The 20,312-nt window shown below is 42.5% G+C and overlaps 1 protein-coding gene and 1 pseudogene across 2 annotated transcripts; both read left to right on the forward strand.

Moving 5' to 3' along the window:
* Nucleotides 1-12,298: 12,298 nt before the first annotated feature.
* On the forward strand, nucleotides 12,299-12,556 carry LOC311170104 (COMM domain-containing protein 6; the record flags this gene model as incomplete). The annotated part of the gene is made up of 1 exon (XM_084232455.1): nucleotides 12,299-12,556. One exon carries the CDS (start codon nucleotides 12,299-12,301, stop codon nucleotides 12,554-12,556), a length of 258 nt encoding a protein of 85 aa, XP_084088581.1.
* Nucleotides 12,557-13,601: 1,045 nt separating this feature from the next.
* Nucleotides 13,602-19,260, forward strand: LOC311170193 (proteasome subunit beta type-2-like; annotated as a pseudogene). The gene is made up of 2 exons: nucleotides 13,602-13,697; nucleotides 18,314-19,260. The product of its transcript is annotated as a proteasome subunit beta type-2-like (transcript).
* The last annotated feature ends 1,052 nt before the right edge of the window (nucleotides 19,261-20,312 follow it).

Below are 20,312 nucleotides of genomic sequence, written 5' to 3' on the forward strand. Positions count from 1 at the left end.
CTCTGTTGTCTGAGTCAAGTGAGAAGCAAATAATCAAGTAATTACAAAACAGTGTGATGAGCAAAGAACACATGGTGGTAGGGGGTGGGGCAGGGGTGTTGGTGGAGGGGACTGGCCTACATCAGAGAACTCCCTCTGAACAGAAACCTGAAAGATGAATATGGGTTTCATTGGGTGGAAAGGCAGAGAGAAGGGTACATGTGAAAACCTGTAGAGACCAGAGATTTGTAACTGAACTGGAATGGGAGTTCATTCATTTTTCCTGAAATGAGATTAAGAGAGTAAGTAGGAACAAAATAGTGATTAGTTTTGCATTACTTGGTAATAGTTACAAAACACCATGTACCCTGCATGATTGATAAATACTAAGAGAGCCCTACTATGCAGCTGGCACGCACTGTTCTTTTGCTTGGATACATGATGCCTAAGACAGGAATAATGTATCTAATGGAACTTACATTCTAGTGGGGGGGAGGGGAAGACATAACCAATAAGCATAACAAGTATACAGTATATTAAAAGCTGGCAAGTACAGGGGAAAAAACAGAATGGAGTTCAGGAATATCATGGGACTGGAAAGCAAGTTAAAATTTTCATTTATTTTTTTAAGATCTATTTATTTATGCATACAAGAGCTGGTGTGCAGGCCAGATTTGCAGGGAGGTGAGAGGATTCACAAGAGACAGAGTGGGGAACAGAACAGGTGGATCTACTGAAATAAACTGCCGAGGGAAGCAGCTGGCGAGACAGGAGAGATCTGCTGCTTTATGTGGCTTAGCTCTCTGGCCGGGGAGGGCTGCAGTGGCTGCTGATAGTTTCATAGTGTTGAGACTTGACCCCTTGTGCCACCAGGGAGGCCCACAAATTATAATTTTTTTTAATTTTTTAAAAAGATTTATTTATTTATGCACACAAGAGCTGGGGCACAGGCCAGAGATGCGCGGGGTGAGAGGATTCACCAGAGACAGAGTAGGGAGCAGAACAGGCAGATTGGCGGAAATGTACTGCAGAGGGGAGCAGTAGTCGAGACAGGAGAGGTCTGCCTCGCCATGTGGGTTTCTCGCTGGCCAGCCAGGGATTGAACTCATGCTCAGAGGCTACAGATTGCTTCATAGTGCAGTGCTTAACCCTTGCGCCACCAGGGAGGCCCAAGTTATAACTTTTTTTAAAGATTATTTATTTATTTGTTTGTTTGTTAAAGATTTATTTATTTATTTATTTATACAAGCACTGGGTACAGTCAGAAGCGCGGGAGGGCGAGAGAATTCACCAGAGCCAGAGCGGGGAGCAGAGTAGGCAGAAGGACCGAAGCACACTGCTGAGGGGAGCAGCGGGCGGCAGGAGAGGTCTGCGCGCTACGCAGGACCCTCCTCCAGTGGCCAGGGAGCAGCCGGGGATCGAACCGTCCCTGCAGAGGCTGCGGGCAGCTTCACAACCCAGTGCTCAACCACTGCTCCACCGGGGAGGCCCTAAGATTTATTTATTTATACAAGGACCCAGGTACAGACCAGATGCACAAGAGGGTGAGAGGACTCACCAGAGACAGAGCGAGGAACAAAACAGACAGACTGACGAAATACACTGCTGAGGAGAGCAGCAGGCAAGACAGGAGAGGTCTGTTGCACTGTGTGGGTTTCTCCTGGGCTGGCCAGGATCCAACCATGCTGCAGAGGCTGCAGACAGCTTCACAGTGCAGTGCTCAACCACCTGCGCCACCAGGGTGGCCCCCAAATTATATTTTTTCACTGAAGTTAGTAATTTATGGTAGTAAGAGTAAGTCTCATTGGAAGGAGACATTTGGGTAAAAATTTATTTTTTTAAAAATATATTTATGCATACAAGAAGTGGGTTAGTGCCTCCCCTAGTGGCGCAGGCGGTTGAGCGCTGTGCTGTGACGCTGTCCACAGCCTCTGCAGTGCCGTTTAGATCCCAGCCGGCGGGAGAGGGTCCCACATGGCGCAGCAGACCTCTCCTGTCTCACCCGCTGCTCCCCTCAGCAGTGTATTTCTTCAGTCTGCCTGTTCTATTCCCCGCTCTGTCTCTGGTGAATCCTCTCACCTTCCCGCGAATCTGGCCTGTACTCCGGTTCTTGTATGAATAAATAAAAAATAAATCTTTAAAAAAAAAAGAAAGAAAGAACTGGGATACAGGCCAGAGGTGCAGGGGGTAAGAGGATTCACAAGAGACAGAGTGGGGAACAGAACAGGCAGAATGACTGAAATACACTGCTGAGGGAAGCAGCGGGTGAGACAGAAGAGGTCTGCTGTCCCATGTGGGCCACTTCCCTGGATGGGGATTGAATTCGTGCTGCAGTAGCAGCAGATAGCTTCATAGAGCTGTGACTTAACCCCTTGTGCCACCAGACAGGCCCCTGGGCAAGGATTTAAAGGAGAGGGAGTTAGTTTAAGGATATCTGTGGGAAGAGCTTTCCAGTGAAGGGAATAAGCAGTGCAATGGTTTTAACATTAGAGCATATGTGGGGAGTCCCAGCAACAGGAAGAATAATGGCACAATGGAAAAGACAGGTTCTACCACAGTAGTGAACTAGCCAGGGGTAAAGGAGATGATGTAATAGGGTTGAGGATAGGGACTTGATTACACAGGCTCTTGAAATCTGTTTAAAGGATTTTGGCTTGGACTGGTTGTGAAGTGGGGGCTAATGGAGGGTTTAAGCAAGAGTGATACCATGTGACTTATCAGCGAGGTAGGTGGGTCAGAGTAGAAGATCATTTAGGAGGCTGTGTAGTAATCTGAGAATTGACAAGGCTTCTACAGGGGTGTGTGTGTGTGTGTAGAGAAGTCAGTTTCTCTAACCTGAAGGAGGAGCGAGCTGGATTTCCAGGTGGATGGGATATGGGGAGTGTAAACAAGAGGAAAATGAAGGAATGAAGGACAACTAAGTCATCAGTGAGACTAAGGATGTGAGGGCGATCTGGCTGTGATATCTGTCACCCCATTGATCTCCAGGGTTGACTCTACGGATCTGTCTGGCTAGGCTGGTGTTCCCTCTCCCTCGCTGCCCCATGTGCATGTTCAGTCTAAGAGGATGGTGTTCCTCAATAGAGACAACTGGTTCTTTGGTCAAGGGTATATGAATGTGCTCCCCTATTAGAACCTCCAAAGAAGCTCTCAAGGTCTATTGATTGAGATTAGAAGGACTATGAGTGAAACAGGTTTGAACAGGGAAAATCAGAAGTTCAGTTCAAGACATGGAAGTTTTATGTTCTATTAGCTCTTTTAGTCATCCAGTAGAAATGTTGAAAGGCAGCTGGATATTTATCTAGGATTCAGAAGAGAGATCTAAGAGAGATCTAAATTTGGAAGTTACTGGTATCTGGATATTTAAAGCTACAAGAAACCAGTTGAGATGACTAAGGAGTGAGTTTGAAGAGAAAAGAGAATCAGAATCCAGGGGCACTCCAAATTTAAAAGTTCAAAGAGGAGAAGATCCAGATTAATTTAATCTCCACAACTATTCTAAAATGATTAAATATTTGAGCCCATTTTTAATAGATGGAAACACTGCATAAGTAAGTTGCCAAAGGTCAAATTAGGAGGCAAATAGCAGAGCTAGAATTCAGACACACAGGGTCTAAGCGACCAGCTCAGAGTACATGCCTCCCATCTGATAAGCCTGGAAGCCCACTGGTAAAATGAGAAGTGGTACATTTCAGAAAGACCTTGTGGGGGGTGGATTGGGGAAAGTAAGCTTGGGCACAGGAGGATCATTTAGAAGGTTGCATGAGAGTAGTAATGACTGCAGACAGGATAGGGGATTGGGAGAAATATACAAATTCCAAGGGTGTTTTGGAGGTAGAATGATAAGGATTGGGGATTAGTTAAAAGTGAGTGGTGAAAGAAAATGAATAATTCGGGATTATTCCTAGGTTTCTGATTTGGGCAACTGTATGGTTAGAAGTACCTTTTGTTGAGATGGGGATTACTGGAAAAGTAAAGGGAGGGGAGACAGCATGAATTCAGTCATAGCGATACCCAAGGTCATGCACAAAGCTGACAGTAAAATAGTTTAGTTGACTCAAACTACACAGAATTCAGAAACTTCTAGAGTACATCCCCATGAAAAGAGGCCGCCAAAAATGTTGTCTATTTTATGTGTAAAAATGTCTAGAAAAATATTTTCTAAAGTTACCACTGATAAACCATCCTAATGTTTTACCACTCTTATTATTGAGAAAATTTTCTACCATGAAAAGCTGATCCCAGCTACCAGGGTTCCCTGGGTCTGAGACCAGAGCCTAGTTGACTGAGAAAGACATTTTTATTTATTTATTTATTTGTTTGTTTGTTTATTTTATTTATTTATTTATTTATTTTAATTTATACAAGCACTGGGTACAGTCAGAAATGTGGGAGGGTGAGAGAATTCACCAGAGCCAGAGTGGGGAGCAGAGCAGGCAGAAGGACCGAAGTACACTGCTGAGGGGAGCAGCGGGCGGCAGGAGAGGTCTGCGTGCCATGTGGGACCCTCCTCTGGTGGCCAGGGAGCAGCCGGGGATCGATCCGACGCTGCAGAGCTGCGGGCAGCTTCGCAACCCAGTGCTCAACCGCTGCGCCACCAGGGGAGGCCCGAGAAAGACATTTTTAAGGGCTCTTATGTGAAACACCAACATACCTCTCTGACTTCCTCATGCCCCCCCCCCTCCTGCCCATGCATGCCATCCTTGCATCAAACCTCACTACTGACCACACACTAAAGAAATGGAATGCCTCCCTTCTGTGTCTTTGTTCTCATTGATCCCTGTACTTGGCCCATATTCATCTTTTACTCATTCTATTTGTGGAAATTCTCTTCAGCCCTCATAGCTCAGCCATATATTTTCTCCTCCACAAAGTCTCTCCCAAACTTAAAGTAATTTCTCCCTCCTCTGCGATCAAATATCATCTCACAGTTCTTTCATGTAATTTACAGTGCTTTGACACTCTGCCATGCATTCATGTATGCAGTTTGATCACCATTACTGGATTGTTAACTGTAGAGGCAAGATAGACACCGAAAGAAGCAGAAGCAGAAGAGGCAGGAGAGAGAAGGGGAGAAGGAAAGCCAGAGAAGCCCAGAGTGAACTCTTGCCGGGGGCTTGGAGGCCTACCTGGCCTCCTGAATCCCCTGCCTGCCATGTATCTGGTTGCTGCTCTATATGTAACAGCTCAATAAAAACCTGAGAAAGCCACCGAGGGCTCCAAGACTCTCCTTTATCGTCTGCCGGATCATAGATAACCTACTCAGTGCCCACCTTGCCCCTACATTAACTCTTTGAGAACCACAGTGTATATATCTTAAGCCTTATATACACATTCATTCATCTATTAAACTAACATTTGTGGAGTATTTACTACCTTCTGGACATTGACTATTAAACCTTGTCTTCAAGAACTTACAATCAAATGTGGAGAAAAAAAACTCTCAAGACCAGTTTCCTTTAAAAACTCAAAACCAGGGGCCTCCCCGGTGGTGCAGCGGTTGAGCGTCGGGTTGCAAAGCTGCCCACAGCCTCTGCAGTGCCAGTTCGATCCCCGGCTCCCAGGGGAGGGTCCCACATGGCGCACAGACCTCTCCTGCCGCCCGCTGCTCTCCTCAGCAGTGTAATTCATCAGTCTGCCTGTTCTGCTCTCTGCTCCGGCTCTGGTGAATTCTCTCACCCTCCCACGTTTCTGACTGTACCCAGTGCTTGCATAAATAAATAAATAAATCTTTAAAAATAAAATTAAAAGCTTAAAAAAAAAAGAGAAATCTTCTTGCCATAAAAAATAAAATACAGTAAAATAAAAACTCAAAACCAGCTCCTTTAAGGTTGACCTTCGAAGGAGCCTATCCTTGTGGAGAGGAGAGCCTGAACTTGACCACCTTGCTTTGAACAAGAAGCCCATTTTCCCCTGAGGAGCCCTCATTACCTGCTGTGTCCCATTATGTCCCATTAAGCTCAGTATCCCTTTAATTCTTCAACACCAGGGTGGACACATTAGCTTTTCTTTAATTTCTCATAGTGGAGCAAAGACAGTGAACATCTATACAAAGCTTATCTAAACACTCAGGGAGAATAAAAAGAAAATGAACAGAAAGTAACATGCCACTAATAATATAGCTCATAAGCTGTGACACAGTCAGGGTATCCTGGGGTATCAGTGCACAACTGCTTCCAGGAGTGGGTGTTCTCTGTAACTCCTCTTACTCAGGAACCCCAGCAAAACTCTCAGGTTCCTGAAATCCAAACCCTGCCTGCCAAGGTGACAGCAGCATCCCTCTCCTGGTTGCCTCAGTCTGGGCTCCTGGTTCCAGTCTCCTGACTGAAGTAATAGTGCACCAAATGGTCCCTTCTCTAGATGATTAACCCAGGAATATGCGAGTGTGAGGCCCCAGTCCTACCTCAAAGGGATTGCATTAGTCCATCGTTTCTTGCTAGACACTATTCTCTCTCTGCATCTTTGCCCAGATGACTGCACAGTGTAAAAATTCTTTTAAAAATTATGACTGCTGATTTTATATGTCCAACCTCAACCTCTTCACAGAGCTGCAAGGCCACATATCCAATCACCTATTTGACAGCTTCACTTACGTGCCTCTTAATAGGGTGAAAAGGTACTTGAGTTTTCTTTCCAAAGCTGTTCTTGCTTCAGGCCTACCCAACCTCCAATTTCCCCATCTTTGTAAATGATTTCACTATCCATTCAACTACTCGAACCAATACCCACGAATCATCTTTAAGCCCCCAATTCCCTCTTCTAATCCAGAAACAAACCCTGTTGATTCTATTGCTGAAGTACATCAGAAATCCATTCTCGCTCCAATTCTACTATCAACAACCTAAGCCCAGACCAACATTTTTCTCTTGTCTAAAAGACCACCTCTGGACCGGCCTCCCAGTTCCACTCCTTCCCATTTCAATCCATTTTCTATATAGCAGCAGAAGTGAGATTTTAAGCAGGTGAACAGTTATCTGCAGCCTAGAAGCATTCAGTGACATCCCACAGGATTAATTTCAAATGCCTCTACCATCTTCTATAGACTGGAAATTCATATGTTAAATCCTAAAGCCCAATGGGGTAGTGTTTGGAAGTGTGGTCTTTGGGAGGTTTTTAGGTCATGAGAGTAGAACTGTTATGAACGGGTTACTCCTTATGACTGGGTATCTTATAAATGAGATGCCAGAGAGCTCCCATGCCCCTGCCACCATGTGAGGACATAGTGAGAATACAGCTGTCTATGAACTAGGAAATGGACCTTTTCCAGACACCACCAGAATCTGCCCTGGCCTGATCTTAGACTTTCCAACCTCCAGAAATGTGAGAAATACATGTTTGTTTTTTATGCCACCCAGTCTGGAATTTTTTGTTATAGCAACCCAAACAGCCTGAGACACACCCACCATCTCTCTAGTTGAATCTCTTTTAATTCCCCTTCCTTACCCCACCAGAGGAATATGTTTTCTCCCCAACTTAAAATATTCTTCCCCCAATCTTCACATAACTTCTTTTCTTCCTTTGGGCCTTCCTTAAGTCACCTTCTCAGGGAATCTTCAATCACTACTTTATCTAAATTTACACCCCCTCCCCCCAGCTTCCTCTTCCTCTGCCATTGTGGGCTATTCTCTAGTCTTTATAACACCCACTACAGCTGTAATTACTGCCTTTATTTCTCTATTGTCTTTTTTTTTAATCAGTCTCTATCTATCTTGCTCACCTTTATAGCCATTATAAGGTACAGTTCTGCCACCTAAGAGGACTCACAAAATGTTTTAGGAATAAATGGACTGTTGTGATCACCTCCTATTTCACCCCATTGGTGAAGGAAAGATTCCCACCCTAAATATGACAGGGCCTCCCTGGTGGCGCAAGGTGTTAAGCACCACACTATGAAGCAATCCACAGCCTCTGCAGCACGAGTTCGATCCCTGGCCACCCAGGGCACAGCAGACCTCTCTTGTCTCGCCCGCTGCTCCCCTCAGCAGTGTATTTCAGTCAGTCTGCCTGTTCTGCTCCCCACTCTGTCTCTGGTGAATCCTCTCACCCCCCCTCCCACACCTCTGGCCTGTACCCCAGTTCTTGTATGCATAAATAATCTTTTTTAAAAAAAGAATTTAAAAAAAGTAAGAAGAAAGACAAAAAACGAGTATAGTAACAAGAAGATCCTGTAAGTAATGACTAGGGAGGGTTAATGTGGTAAACTCTGGTATGCAAAGGTTATGGGGATGGCAAGTGATCACAAAATTATACATTGCCACAAACTGGCATCATCATCTTGGGCAGGTTATCTAGATAAATTCCTTGGATCTGAATGTCCTTATCTGTAAAATGAGAGGGCTGGACTACTTGATTTCTAAGATCTTTTGCAACTTTAAATTTCCATTTTAACAGTGGTCTTAATTTGAGGAGGAGAGGGCAGTGAAATCTTTCAGTAATGAAAACAGCTAATTGACATGCTTGATTGACATGGGATCAGAGTCCTGGAGTTCTGTACCCTTGACGGTAATCTGCATCCCTGCTGTGGCCTCTCAGCTCCATAGACTTCACTTCTACATAATTCCATTTGTAATTTAAATAAAATTATGTATTCATAAAAATCAGACTACTGATAGAACCATGAGTATTCTTGTCACAAAGGGTCTATTAATTTTATTTGTTAATAACAAACACTTAAAAAAGTTTAAGTTAAATAACTAGAATTTCAAATTGTGACACTTTCGTGACTCTTATTTTAAATCACTAGCAAAATATTAAATCTTTCAAAAAATGGAATTTCCTCCAAAGTTTATTCAATAATGTTGGGGAAGAAGAGGGCTTGGATAATAAAAGACAGGTTTTCAGAGTAACATATTATTTTCTAGGTAGTTATTTAGATAAAAATTATTCTCAGAGGGAAAAAACAAACCTTTGCTTTGCAAATACTTGTTTCCTGTGTCCCAGACTTGGCTGCTTCCTGTTTACCGAAAGTAATTGTTAGTAATTGGAAGTAAAGACCAGAAACATGTGCCTCTTGTCAGTCACCTGCTGAACTTGTTATACTTTTAACACTCCCAAGTTTAAAAATGTCCTTTTAAAACTTTAACTTACTCAAAACTACCAGTAGAAAAACTCAGAGATCTGAAAGTTTCCCTCAAGTTTCTACTTCCAGCATCCCCTTTTGAGTATTAGCTAAAATTCTAAGATTACATAAACCAATGGTACAATTTATTAAATTTTCTAAATTTAAGAATATTGGTTATTTCCCCCACTCACACATCTAAATCCTAAATCCTAAGGTGTGTTTTTGTCTCCAGAATAGTTCAGTATACCCAGTTTTGCTTACATTCTCGTTCTCTCCATGTGGGTGTCAGCATTTCTCTCTACAGTGTCCTTCCCCCTCCTTCATCCAGCTTTTTCTCTCACCACCGTAACCTTTTTTTTTTTTTTTTTCCCCAGATAGGTCTCAAAAACACCATCTGTTCCCATTTTAAGGTCCTAATACAGAAGATAGGTTCAGGGGAAACATTCTTTGAACCCCAAATCCTAGTAGATGCAAAGTTAACCAGGATTTTTCCTGATTTCTTTAAATTTATGAAGTCCCATCCCAGACAAAAGACAGTAAATTGTATTTAGCTATTCATTAAAAGCAATATGGAACTTTTAAAGATACTTTAATAATACATTTAGATTAGAACTGTCTAGAAAAATCCAGGTCGTATTGTTTGCATAATCCTCTGGCCTTTTTTAGAGGGTGTCTAGCTGTGAGCCTCGAGCTCCCCGAGAGACTTAACTGTTCTTTATTCTAAGGAACAGGCCGAACTTTTAACTTGGTGGCAAGGGCTCCTGCGCTCTTGCGGGGAAGACTCGGTAATAAGCTCCTCGCTACGGAAGGTGGTGCTAGTGGGTCTGAGGGGCGAACTGACTTGCACTAGAGCTCCCAGAACTGAGTTGATGGTGAGAAGCTCGAGATTTCTAAAGCGAACTCGCCGAGTCTGGATTCTCCACCTCAAAGTGAGACTTCCAGTAACTCAAAAGAGTTTGAGGTAAAGGCAGAAATACTTTGGGGTGAGTGATCCCGAGATGCAATTTGCATCCAAGCTACGGTTGTGTGTCCTCGGAGCTGGACGGTAGCTTCTGGGGACAAGGGTGCAGAGCGCGGAGAAAAGTTGTCGGGGCGGAGAGAAAGTGTGACGAGGAAAACCAAATGTCTTTCATCTCCTGGAGACAAAGAGGTGCCTTCTTTTGACAACAGCTGCCAGTGCCACACACACCATACGGTGGGGCCGGAGGGGGAGGGGAGCCCGGGAGGAGAGTGTCTGAGGCGGGGACCAGCTCTGACTTTCAATAATGGGGGTGGTTGTCATGGTGACAAGCCATACAGCTAAAGGGGGTGACTGAAAGGACCCATTGTTCTGCAGCCGGGCTGCCCGGGTGGTGCCTGTTTCTAAGAGACACCTTTAAACACCTCCTTGATTCAGGGGAGGACTGTGGACCAAAGCTGGGAGAGGATCTTGGGGTGTTCCACGCCGGTCCCACATACCATAGATCGCAGTGCCACCCCGGCTCAACACCCTCTGGAGAAGGAACAAGCGGCCACTTGCTCTCAGAATTGCCTCCTCCCACGCAATCAAGCACCAGAAATGGGCTGAGGACACGTGCGCTTGCTGCTGCTCAGACTCACACACACCCTGACACACAGTTAATAACACACCCGGCTCTCACCAGGGCCTAAGTAGGCAGATGAACAAGAGACTTGTAGTAACAATGCTGAAGGAAGAACCGGTAACACCGCAAATACTTGCTAAGGTTCTGGGGTCAGGAGATTTCGGGAAAGTCCCACAGAATCACTTTTCAGTCGTGCTGGAAGAAAAAGAACACAATCACAGCGTAAGGAAGATGAAAAGTTACAAGGCAGCATTGCAATCTTGTTTGCAAGAGCAAACAGTTGGGAAAAACCTTGAAGTTCATCCCGGAGGCCTGGTTAAATAATATAAGGTCATCTATCTAATGAAATATTAAGCTGCCATTTAAATACATAAAAGGAGGGTTGTATACGTAGAGACAGGGAAAATTTTCTGGTGTAGTCAAAGTAATGAAGCAAGAGGCAGTGTGAGGAGTGATTGAATGTATATACACACGCTCATGTGTTTGCATGAGTGTGTGCGTTTCTCCAAGTGGTTGCTTCCTAGCAGGGCAACTGTGGGACTAGACTTCATTTTGTACCTTTTGAATATTATCCTATGTATCATATTACTTGGTTTTTTTTTTAAGAACTTTATACTTTCATTTGCTTAACACTATTGAGATTTGGAACTCTCTGTGAGGCATCTGAACTCTTATTTTAATGGTTTCATAAATACTAATTTTAAAAATAAATACCATAACTTCATAGAAATGTAGAGGAAGTCATAATTAGAAGTCCAACATGAAAATACACATCTCTGGGAGCCAACGGACACTCAGCAACCCACTGTATAATTCTGTCTACCTGTTATTATATCAAATTGGTCATAAGAACTCCGAATTAAACAAGTATGACATTACATCGGGGTGATCTTCCTAATTACACAATGGCAGATAATCTGCAAAACAGACTACTGAATTCCAATGTCATAAATAATCTTTCTACACAGATAAAAACAAAAATCATTACTTAGCAATGACTTACTGAAAAGTTATAATTTTGAACATTGACTGCGTGATTACCGAACACTATGAAGATTCGTGTAACCTTCCAAATGAAGAAACATGTAAAAATATTCTTCAGTTGACCAAACATGGCATACAACTGTGAAAGTCAAAGGGCTTGGATTTGCATGCTCATTTGACTAAAACCTATCAACCTCTACTTAGACGTTACTTTTTAAATTGTGGTAAAATATGGGTTCAGGATGTCTTCAATCCTGTGATTTCACAAATTGAATGAAAGAAATCTGAACATTGAGGATTAGACTACAGTTGAAGAATCATCCATCATCCATAGTGTAGTGGGTTTGTAAAATTTTAACTCATGATATAGGTGGTTTGGGCTGTGCGGAGTAAATAGGAAATCTTTGCTTTGTGTATAAAACTATGGTTGTCTTTATTTACGGGTCCATGCATAAAGTTTAATTGAAATGTAGCCATGCTTGTTTATTTATGTATTCCCTATGACTGCTTTTGTGCTACCTTGGCAGAGCTGGATACTTAATTTGTAAGACAGACCATATAGGCCACAAAAACCAAAATATTTACTATGGCCTCCTATAGAAAAGGTTTGCTGATCTGTGATCTAGAGTGAAGATTACATACTCAGAGCCACCTGGCGGGCTGCGCCCCCCCCCCCCCCCGGGTGGTCGCCATGGAGGGCTCCCCCGAGCCGCTGCTGGATGCCAAGTCCAAGGTCACCAACCAGCTTGTGGATTTTCAGTGGAAATTGGGGATGGCTGTGAGCTCCAACAATTGCAGATCGCTTAAGTATCCTTACGTGGCAGTGATGCTTAAAGTGGCTGATCAGTCAGGGCAAGTAAAGAACAAGTCCTTTGAAATGACAATTCCACAGTTTCAGAATTTCTACAAACAGTTCAAGGAAATTGCTGCAGTTATTGAAACTGTGTGAAACTGACTTGGCTGATAGATTACTCTCATCCTTCCAAAATCATGGACTTCACTTTCTGTAACAAAATTGCATAAGAATCAAATTATATTTATTGAATAAAAAATTACACTTTTGTTTTTCTATTTTTTTTAATAAAAAATCAGACAAGCAGGAATTATTGGTAATTAATGGATAACTTTGTGAATGTACCAAAATCCACTAAATTGAATACTTTTAAAGGGTGAACTCTGGTGTGTTAATTATATCTCAATAAAAAAAAATCAAACAATAAAAAAAAAAAAGATTACATACTCAGAAAGGCAAAGGTGGGAAGGACTTTTTTCATTTAAAAATACTATTCTCATTCTAAAAGTGTAATTTTTACATTTACCGAAGTATTCCACTCCTGTTCAAAACTGTTCATTCTGGGCTGTCCAAGGGTAACATTGAGAAAATAACACCAGTCCTTACAGGATTAGAATGGCATGTGTGTTGCTATACATTTCATTTGGTCACATGCTATTTTTTTATCTGTGGGATAGAGCTAGCTCACTGATGAACTCACATACCTTTGCTTAGGAAGCTGTTCTTTTTTTTTTTTTTTAAGATTTATTTATTTATACAAGTATGGGGGTACAAGCCAGAAGCGTGGGTGGGTCAAAGAATTCACCAGAGACAGAGCAGAGAGCAGAACAGGCAGACGGACTGAACACACTGCTGAGGGAAGCAGCAGGCAAGACAGGAGAAGTCTGACGTGCTATGTGGGTATCTCCCTGGCTGGCCGGGAATCCAACAGCTGCACATCGCTGCGCCACGGGGAGGGGGAGGCCCTGGAGGCTGTTCTTAACCAAAGACCTTTCAGGAAAAGAGAGACACTATATGTGTTTCCTTTAGATTTAAAGAATCACATTCCCTTTTCTTTTTAAAGCTTCTGTGACTCTGGAAAACATGGAGATGGTTACATGCATTTGCAGAAGAGCCCCCGAGGGAAAGAGCACTGTGCCATCTGTGGGGACAATGGGTGCTAAAGAGTAGAAATTATAAGAGTAGAATCATGTAGACGGATATGAATCCCAGTTGCCCCCGCTTCTCCGTCACTGTCCCTGTCACTGTTGAGTCCAGAGCAGAGTTAGTTGCTCCCTCATTGCACAACCAGAAAGTCGTAGGTTATGCCAATGGACAGTAACAACTTATAAGAGCCAAAAGCTGGAGGTGTCTTAGGCAGCAAGCCAGATGACTTTGAAATTTTGTTTCTTTAAGCTGGGAAGAACTCTCTGGAAGCTCCTCCACCCAGCTAACAGCTGACCTGTGTTGGCTTGTTTTAAGTACTCATGAAATTGGCCACAATACAGAACACTTATGAAGCACTGGACTTACCAGTAGGGAGAGAATACTTCCTGTGTAATTATGTTCATGCTATCACTCTGTTCAGCATCACTCAGAGGTTTAGGCAAATAGTTGTTCTAGCTAATAAAAATTAAATTCTGACTATAGAAGCTAGGTGGTGGAATTATGGATGTTCGCTTTACATTTTTGTCAGGTTTTCTGTATGTTTGAATTTTTTTTCTCATCAATTGTCGGGGAAAAGTCAGATTCTGATTTGAAAGTTCCATTTTCTCCAGTTTTTGAGGAACAAAGTTAGACTGATACTTGAATAAATATTAGACCTTCACAATTAAAAACATTTCCTTCCCCCAAATAAACCATCTCAATTCAGAGCATAAGGATATTATGAATAATGAAAACAGGATGGGATTTGCAAGCTAAAATAATTTCAGTAGCCCTTGGCTCCCACCACTAATCTTGCATAGCATCTTGGATTTCATACCCAGCGTGTTCCCTAGGGTTCTATGGCAGAACCTAGGACAATGAAGCATGTATAGTCCAAGCATCACAAGTAATAGGGGAGGGAGCTGGATCAGCTGCTCTGGAACCATCTGAATGCATAGGTCATAGACATGGATTTGGTTACTGTTCCCTAAATGTGGACTGAAAAATCTGGTGTTCTATGCATCACTGAACAGAGCCTCACCAGATTAAAGGTCTTCAAATTTGAGTAGTTAGCCCAGGCTCCCTAAAGCAGGACTAGGAGACTGGTGTTAGGTGCCAGTAGCAGGGATAAGGTCTCACAGAACTCTATAATAACTTAAACAAAAGTCTTAGAACATTTATCAGGAAGGTGTTAACCCTAGCAAGTGAAATAAATAAGCAGACAAACCTATGGTGCAGAGTTTTTCCTCAAGAAGCACTTGTATGGTTTGTGCCCTTGGCTCTGATAAAGACAGGAGATGTGTGCCCTAGGAATTAGGGGAGCAACAGGGCTCAGAAGGCGCAAATTAAAATTATAATGAGGAGTCCCTGGTGGGTTCCGTAAAGGTTGAAGCCAAAGAGTTCACTACCAAGTCCAGTCAGATAGAAGACCTGTGGGAGGAGAGAGGTCTTGTCACTGGATAGAAAGAAATCCCAGCAGCTTCCAAAAGTAACACATAAGAGTGAGTCCTGGAAACATCAGGTAGTTTAAATACAGAAATGAGAGCAACTCAAGAACTCGTACATCCATTTAGAAAAAGAAATAGAATCAAGAGTTCTTCAAACCAAGACTATCTATACCCAAGTCTAGCCACCTCCCATCAGGTGTATGTGTTATACTTTCCATTCATTAAATTTATCTGTGACCACTTGGTGCCATAATTACATATGGGATTATGACAGAGTGCATGGGTTGAGGTGCTACATAACGTGCTGAAATAAAATGCATTTGGGGGAGGTAGAGGGTCTTCGACTTGCAAGTGGTAGCCCAACAAGTTTGAAGTTAAACCATCAAGGTGGCAATTTTGGACTGAAAGTCCTATCACTATGCACCACTCATGAAATTTCAAAATCCATACCTGTGAATGTTGGCTTTCTCTAGATGAGGAGTAGCTTCACCTCTTCAATCCTGATTACACCGGTCAAATTGGTTACATAGTCTGTGGAGTCACATACACCTGTGGAGTCCTGTGAAGTTTGCTGTGTTTCACTTCAGAACACCTACTAACCCAACAAGGTATCTGGCCTTGCATGTACATAGACAGTCCCATATTCCTGCCTTGAGCTAAAGAATGTGACTTGAACAGCACCTGAAGAAACTAATCCTTCATGAAGATTATTAGTTGAATGAGAAATCCTAAATTTCATGGGATCCCCAAGCATTATATTAGAAAGTTAAGAAGACAGAATGAGGATATGTTTAAAATGAGGAGATCATTTGTCAAGGTTGGCTTAATTTTCTGTTCACAAAGGAATTATCTGCCAGTAGAATGAAAAGAGTCACAGCAGACTCATCTGTGATGTTGCTCACAAATGTGTGCTGTTCAGTAGGACAAAATTGCATTAGGTGCCAAATGATGGAGAATCAAGTGTATCTGTTCTCCAGAAGGCAATAGAAGAATGAGTAGAAAGGTCCTACGGGGGGCCAGGAGGATGTTACACAAGGGTGGGTTCTGCCTTTCCCTTACCTTCTCTCCCATATCATGGGACCCAGGCAGGCCTAACTTCTAAACGTTTCTTGTTTCATCCTTTCATTTCCTCCTCAATTCTATCATCAAAGCATTAGTCATTTCTCTTCTGCTCAACTGCAAACATCACCTAACTGATGGCCCTGCTGCCATTCCTACCCCACTTTAATTCATCTTCCACAATCCCCTCAGCCTTGATCAATCCAACCCAATCCCTGAAAGTCTTCAACAAAACCCCACTTGGTATCTGTAGTGAAATCCAAACTTTTCCCTCAAATTTTATTAATTTTTCAGTCATTTACATAACCATATAACTTTAGGGGTACATGTTCACACCTCCATTTGCATATGCACTTCACTCACCCTCCACCAAAACTCCTGTGTCTTCCCCTATCCTCTTCTGCCTCCACCACACCTTTCCCTCTAGTAGCCAGCATATTTTTTTTCAGAGACTAAGAATTATTTTTGCTGTGTGTTGCCAGTTTGCCTAATTTTGTTTCTGATCAAAATTTCTCCCCAATTATTATGCTAATTATAAAAATGGGCAATATAGAAAAACACAAAGAAAAAGCTGAAATTCATCCTTAAGTTCACCATCCATATGTAACAACTGCAGATATTTTGCCATGTAATATAAATGTTCTCTGGGAAGCATTTAGATCATTTAACATGAATACCAAAAATATAATTTCCCTCGATCTCATGACTGTACAGTGTCATCTCGGAGGTTGACCTACCCTCAAGGGTTCCCTCATTCATTTCTTAGAAGTCTGAGGTGGAACCCACAGGTGCCTGGGAAGAAACCAGCATGTGATCATCCACTTCAATCTCCTTGTGAAGATTCTACTGCATTTCAAATCATATGGAGGGTGCCTCTGCTGCAGGTATGACCAGAAGAACATTGGGCCTGGTCCTTCCACTGGGTACAACCGGCCTCTCCACTCCTATGTGCTGACACAGAGAGGAAAGAATCCTCTTACTCCACCCTCTGGGGTGATGTGGTCACTGAGTCCAAAGGAAACATTATACTCAGAATCACAAAGTCTGGCAAATGGAGCAGATGCCAGGCCATTCCCTCAATCCTTCATTCTCCAAGCTCTTCCCAAGCACTTACTCACCACAAACACACACAATACAGGAGGGGAAACCCCACAAACTACAACATCAACACTTTTTCCTCTTTCAAGAAAGAAAACGACCAAGTCCTCCCAGTACATACTAGCAAACATTTACACTATGCTTTCAATGTGACAGACACTATTCTAAACACAACCCACACACTAGTTTCTTTAATCCACAACAATTCTATGAGGTAAGTATCATTGTGCCTTCATTCTTTAGAGGGGAAATTGAAGCATAGAGAAAAATAGGGAGGGCAAATACCTTGCCAATGGGCTGAGTCTGGATAGACCTGCTTGAGTTTTTGTGATGCTATTGGGTTTTGAAAACAGTAATCCAGTTTGACATTTACTGGAGTACATGTTAATCTTGCATCCTTCTAGCTTTTTCCTCTATGCATATATACATGTCCATATGCCTGAACTTCTCAGCATTCTACCCAACTCCCTGCACAGCCCATTTTACCCCACTCTCCACCACCCACCCCGGGGGGGCAGACACTCAGAACCGTGCAGCCCTCCCCAAGCTCTACGGGTTTTGCAGCCTCTTCCACCTTTGCACTTGGCTTCTCTCCTGGCCTTCTGCACTGCAGGTGGACCCTGACTCATCTTCCCATTCCTGGTCTGGGCGCTCTGTGGTCTCAGGCCTTTCGTGACTTCTCCGGGTAGCTGGATGTGGCTTCCTCTCCACTCCCATGCTCTAAACCTTCTACAGTTCTACCCGTGTTTTTAGAATTCTTCATGCTTAAGTCTAACTTCTCTTGGAACTGCGAGCCCCTATAGGGGTGGGTGCTTTGTTTTATTTACTGTACCCCGGTGCCTACTACAGCGCCAACTCATTTTAATAAACTCATTAATTTTTACCTTTGAATATTTATTGTATTTTTCAACAATGTCTATGTCTAGGACAGATGATTTCATGTCTTTTCTCAGTTGTTGATTGTAGTCTGGAACTCATTCTACCTCAGTCTGTTTTTCCTAATTAAATCTACATTCTTTTCTCTGTCTGTTTGATAATTACCACAAGATCTGTTTCTTTTTCTTCTGCAGAACTTTGTAAAGTGGCATACACACACTCGAGGTGTTAAGGCATCATAAATAACCTTAAAAATGAAAGTACCGGTCTATGTCACGCCAATCTTCCCTCCATCATATGGTCGCAGGCCCACACTCTGTGGAGGCTGCAGCCCCCCGCCCCCCCCCCCAACCTCCCAGCACTGTGGTTCCGCACAGGTATCCAGGGCTCCCACTATGTTTTTGTCGCCTCCAACCGGGTGGCCAGTAGCAGTATTCTCCAGATGAAGGACAATCATGACAAGATGTTTAAGGTGAGTGACCAAAATCTTACTGTTTTGGAGAGGCTGGAGACACTGTAGAGTCTGCAGCGTATATTCAGAAAAAGGTGCAACTTTATGTGAAATGGTTATGAATTGTTTCCCACAGCAGCAGCTAATTTCATATGCAGAAACCTGGATGACTGACTTTGGCACTGGACCCCATACCAGGTTAGCCTCCTCCTGGCTGGCTACCACGAGCATGAGGGTCCACACTCTATTATGTGGACCACCCGGCAGATTTGGCCAAGGTGCCTTTCACAGCCCAGCATCCTGTGTTCACTCAGGATACTAGCCTGGTATCTTAGGGCACTCAGTATCCTAGACCACTACTGTACACCAACTCTCTCATCCAAGGAGGCAGTGGAATGTCTCAGGAAATGTCTAGAGAAGTTCCAGAAATGTTTCATCCTGAATCTGCCAACCTTCAGTGTTCCAATCATTCACAAAAGTGGCCCACTCTGTCCCTGGTGAATCCTCTCACCCCCCACATCTCTGGCCTGTGCTCCAGCTCTTGTATGCATAAATAAATCTTTAAAAAAAAAAAAAGAAATAGAAAACCTGGGGGAAAAAAAAAGTGGCATCCATAACATGGACAGCCTTTCCTTCCCTAATGGGGCTCTTAATCTCTACCCTCCTTCCCACTTGCACAAAACTATTTTTGATGGGCACCTTTGATTTTTTTTTTGACATGCACTCTTGATGAATGTTTCAGAATAAATCCGAATGTCATAAAATCGGAAAAAAATTGTTAAGTGCCAAGACACATTGCCCAACTCCATATCACCCTTCCTGGATGAGGAAGTTCTACCTTTTATGGTGAACATTCAAGCTAATTTTAAATTTTCATTGCTTTGAGGGTAGAAGTTTTGGGTTTGTAGTGTCTTTTAAGTCCTACTGCACATGTGACAATATGAAAACACTCTAGTTTATTTTAGGTTCTTAGGATAATAGCAGAAATTGAACATCTATATGTAGATGGATAGATAGATGGATGCACACACACACACATATATATGCATATATACTACATTATGATCACCACCAAAAGTTTGTTTTCAACCCTTCACCTTACAGTTGATTCATTTTATTTACTCAAACCACCACTCTTCCCTGTTTTAATCACTATTTTGCTCCTATAGTTTTTTGTTTTATTTGTTCATTAGCTTTGTTTTTTTATTGTTCACATATGAAGTTTGTACATATGGTGTTTGTAGTTCTCCACTTGACTTATTCTACCAAACATCATACCTTCTAAGTCCATCTATGTTCCCAAATGGCAAGATTTTATCTTTAAAACTGAGTAATATTCCATTGTGTGTACATATCACAATGGAATTGTGGATAATTTTCTTTATCCATGTTTCTATGACGTACTTTATTTAGCTTTATATTGATACTCTATACAGTCTGTAATAAATTATTTAGACAGCCTCACTTCCCACCTCCTTCTTGTACCTTCACTTGGGTCAAACCCAGGTAGTGATGTTGCCCATGCTTCTCCTGCCAGTGCCCACCTTGGAGTTTTGCTCCCACCCTTCCTACTTTCTGGAATGTTTTCTTCCTTCCAAGTATATCTAGCTACTATTTTAAAATCATTTGTTGTCTGAATTAATGGATATTTTCTCCTCTTAAGTCTTCACTTCCCTCATCTTTTTTTCCTTGTTAAATCAAAATAATAAAAACCTGCCCAGTTAACACACACACACAAATGTGCTATTAACTATCACTATCACTTGTAGAACATTTATTTTCTGCCAAGCACAGGAGGAATAAACATGATCTTACTAATAATATAAGACCCTAAAAAGTATGCACATTTATTTTG

Source organism: Talpa europaea (assembly GCF_964194135.1).
Source record: "Talpa europaea genome assembly, chromosome: 4".
NCBI classification, from domain to species: domain Eukaryota; kingdom Metazoa; phylum Chordata; class Mammalia; order Eulipotyphla; family Talpidae; genus Talpa; species Talpa europaea.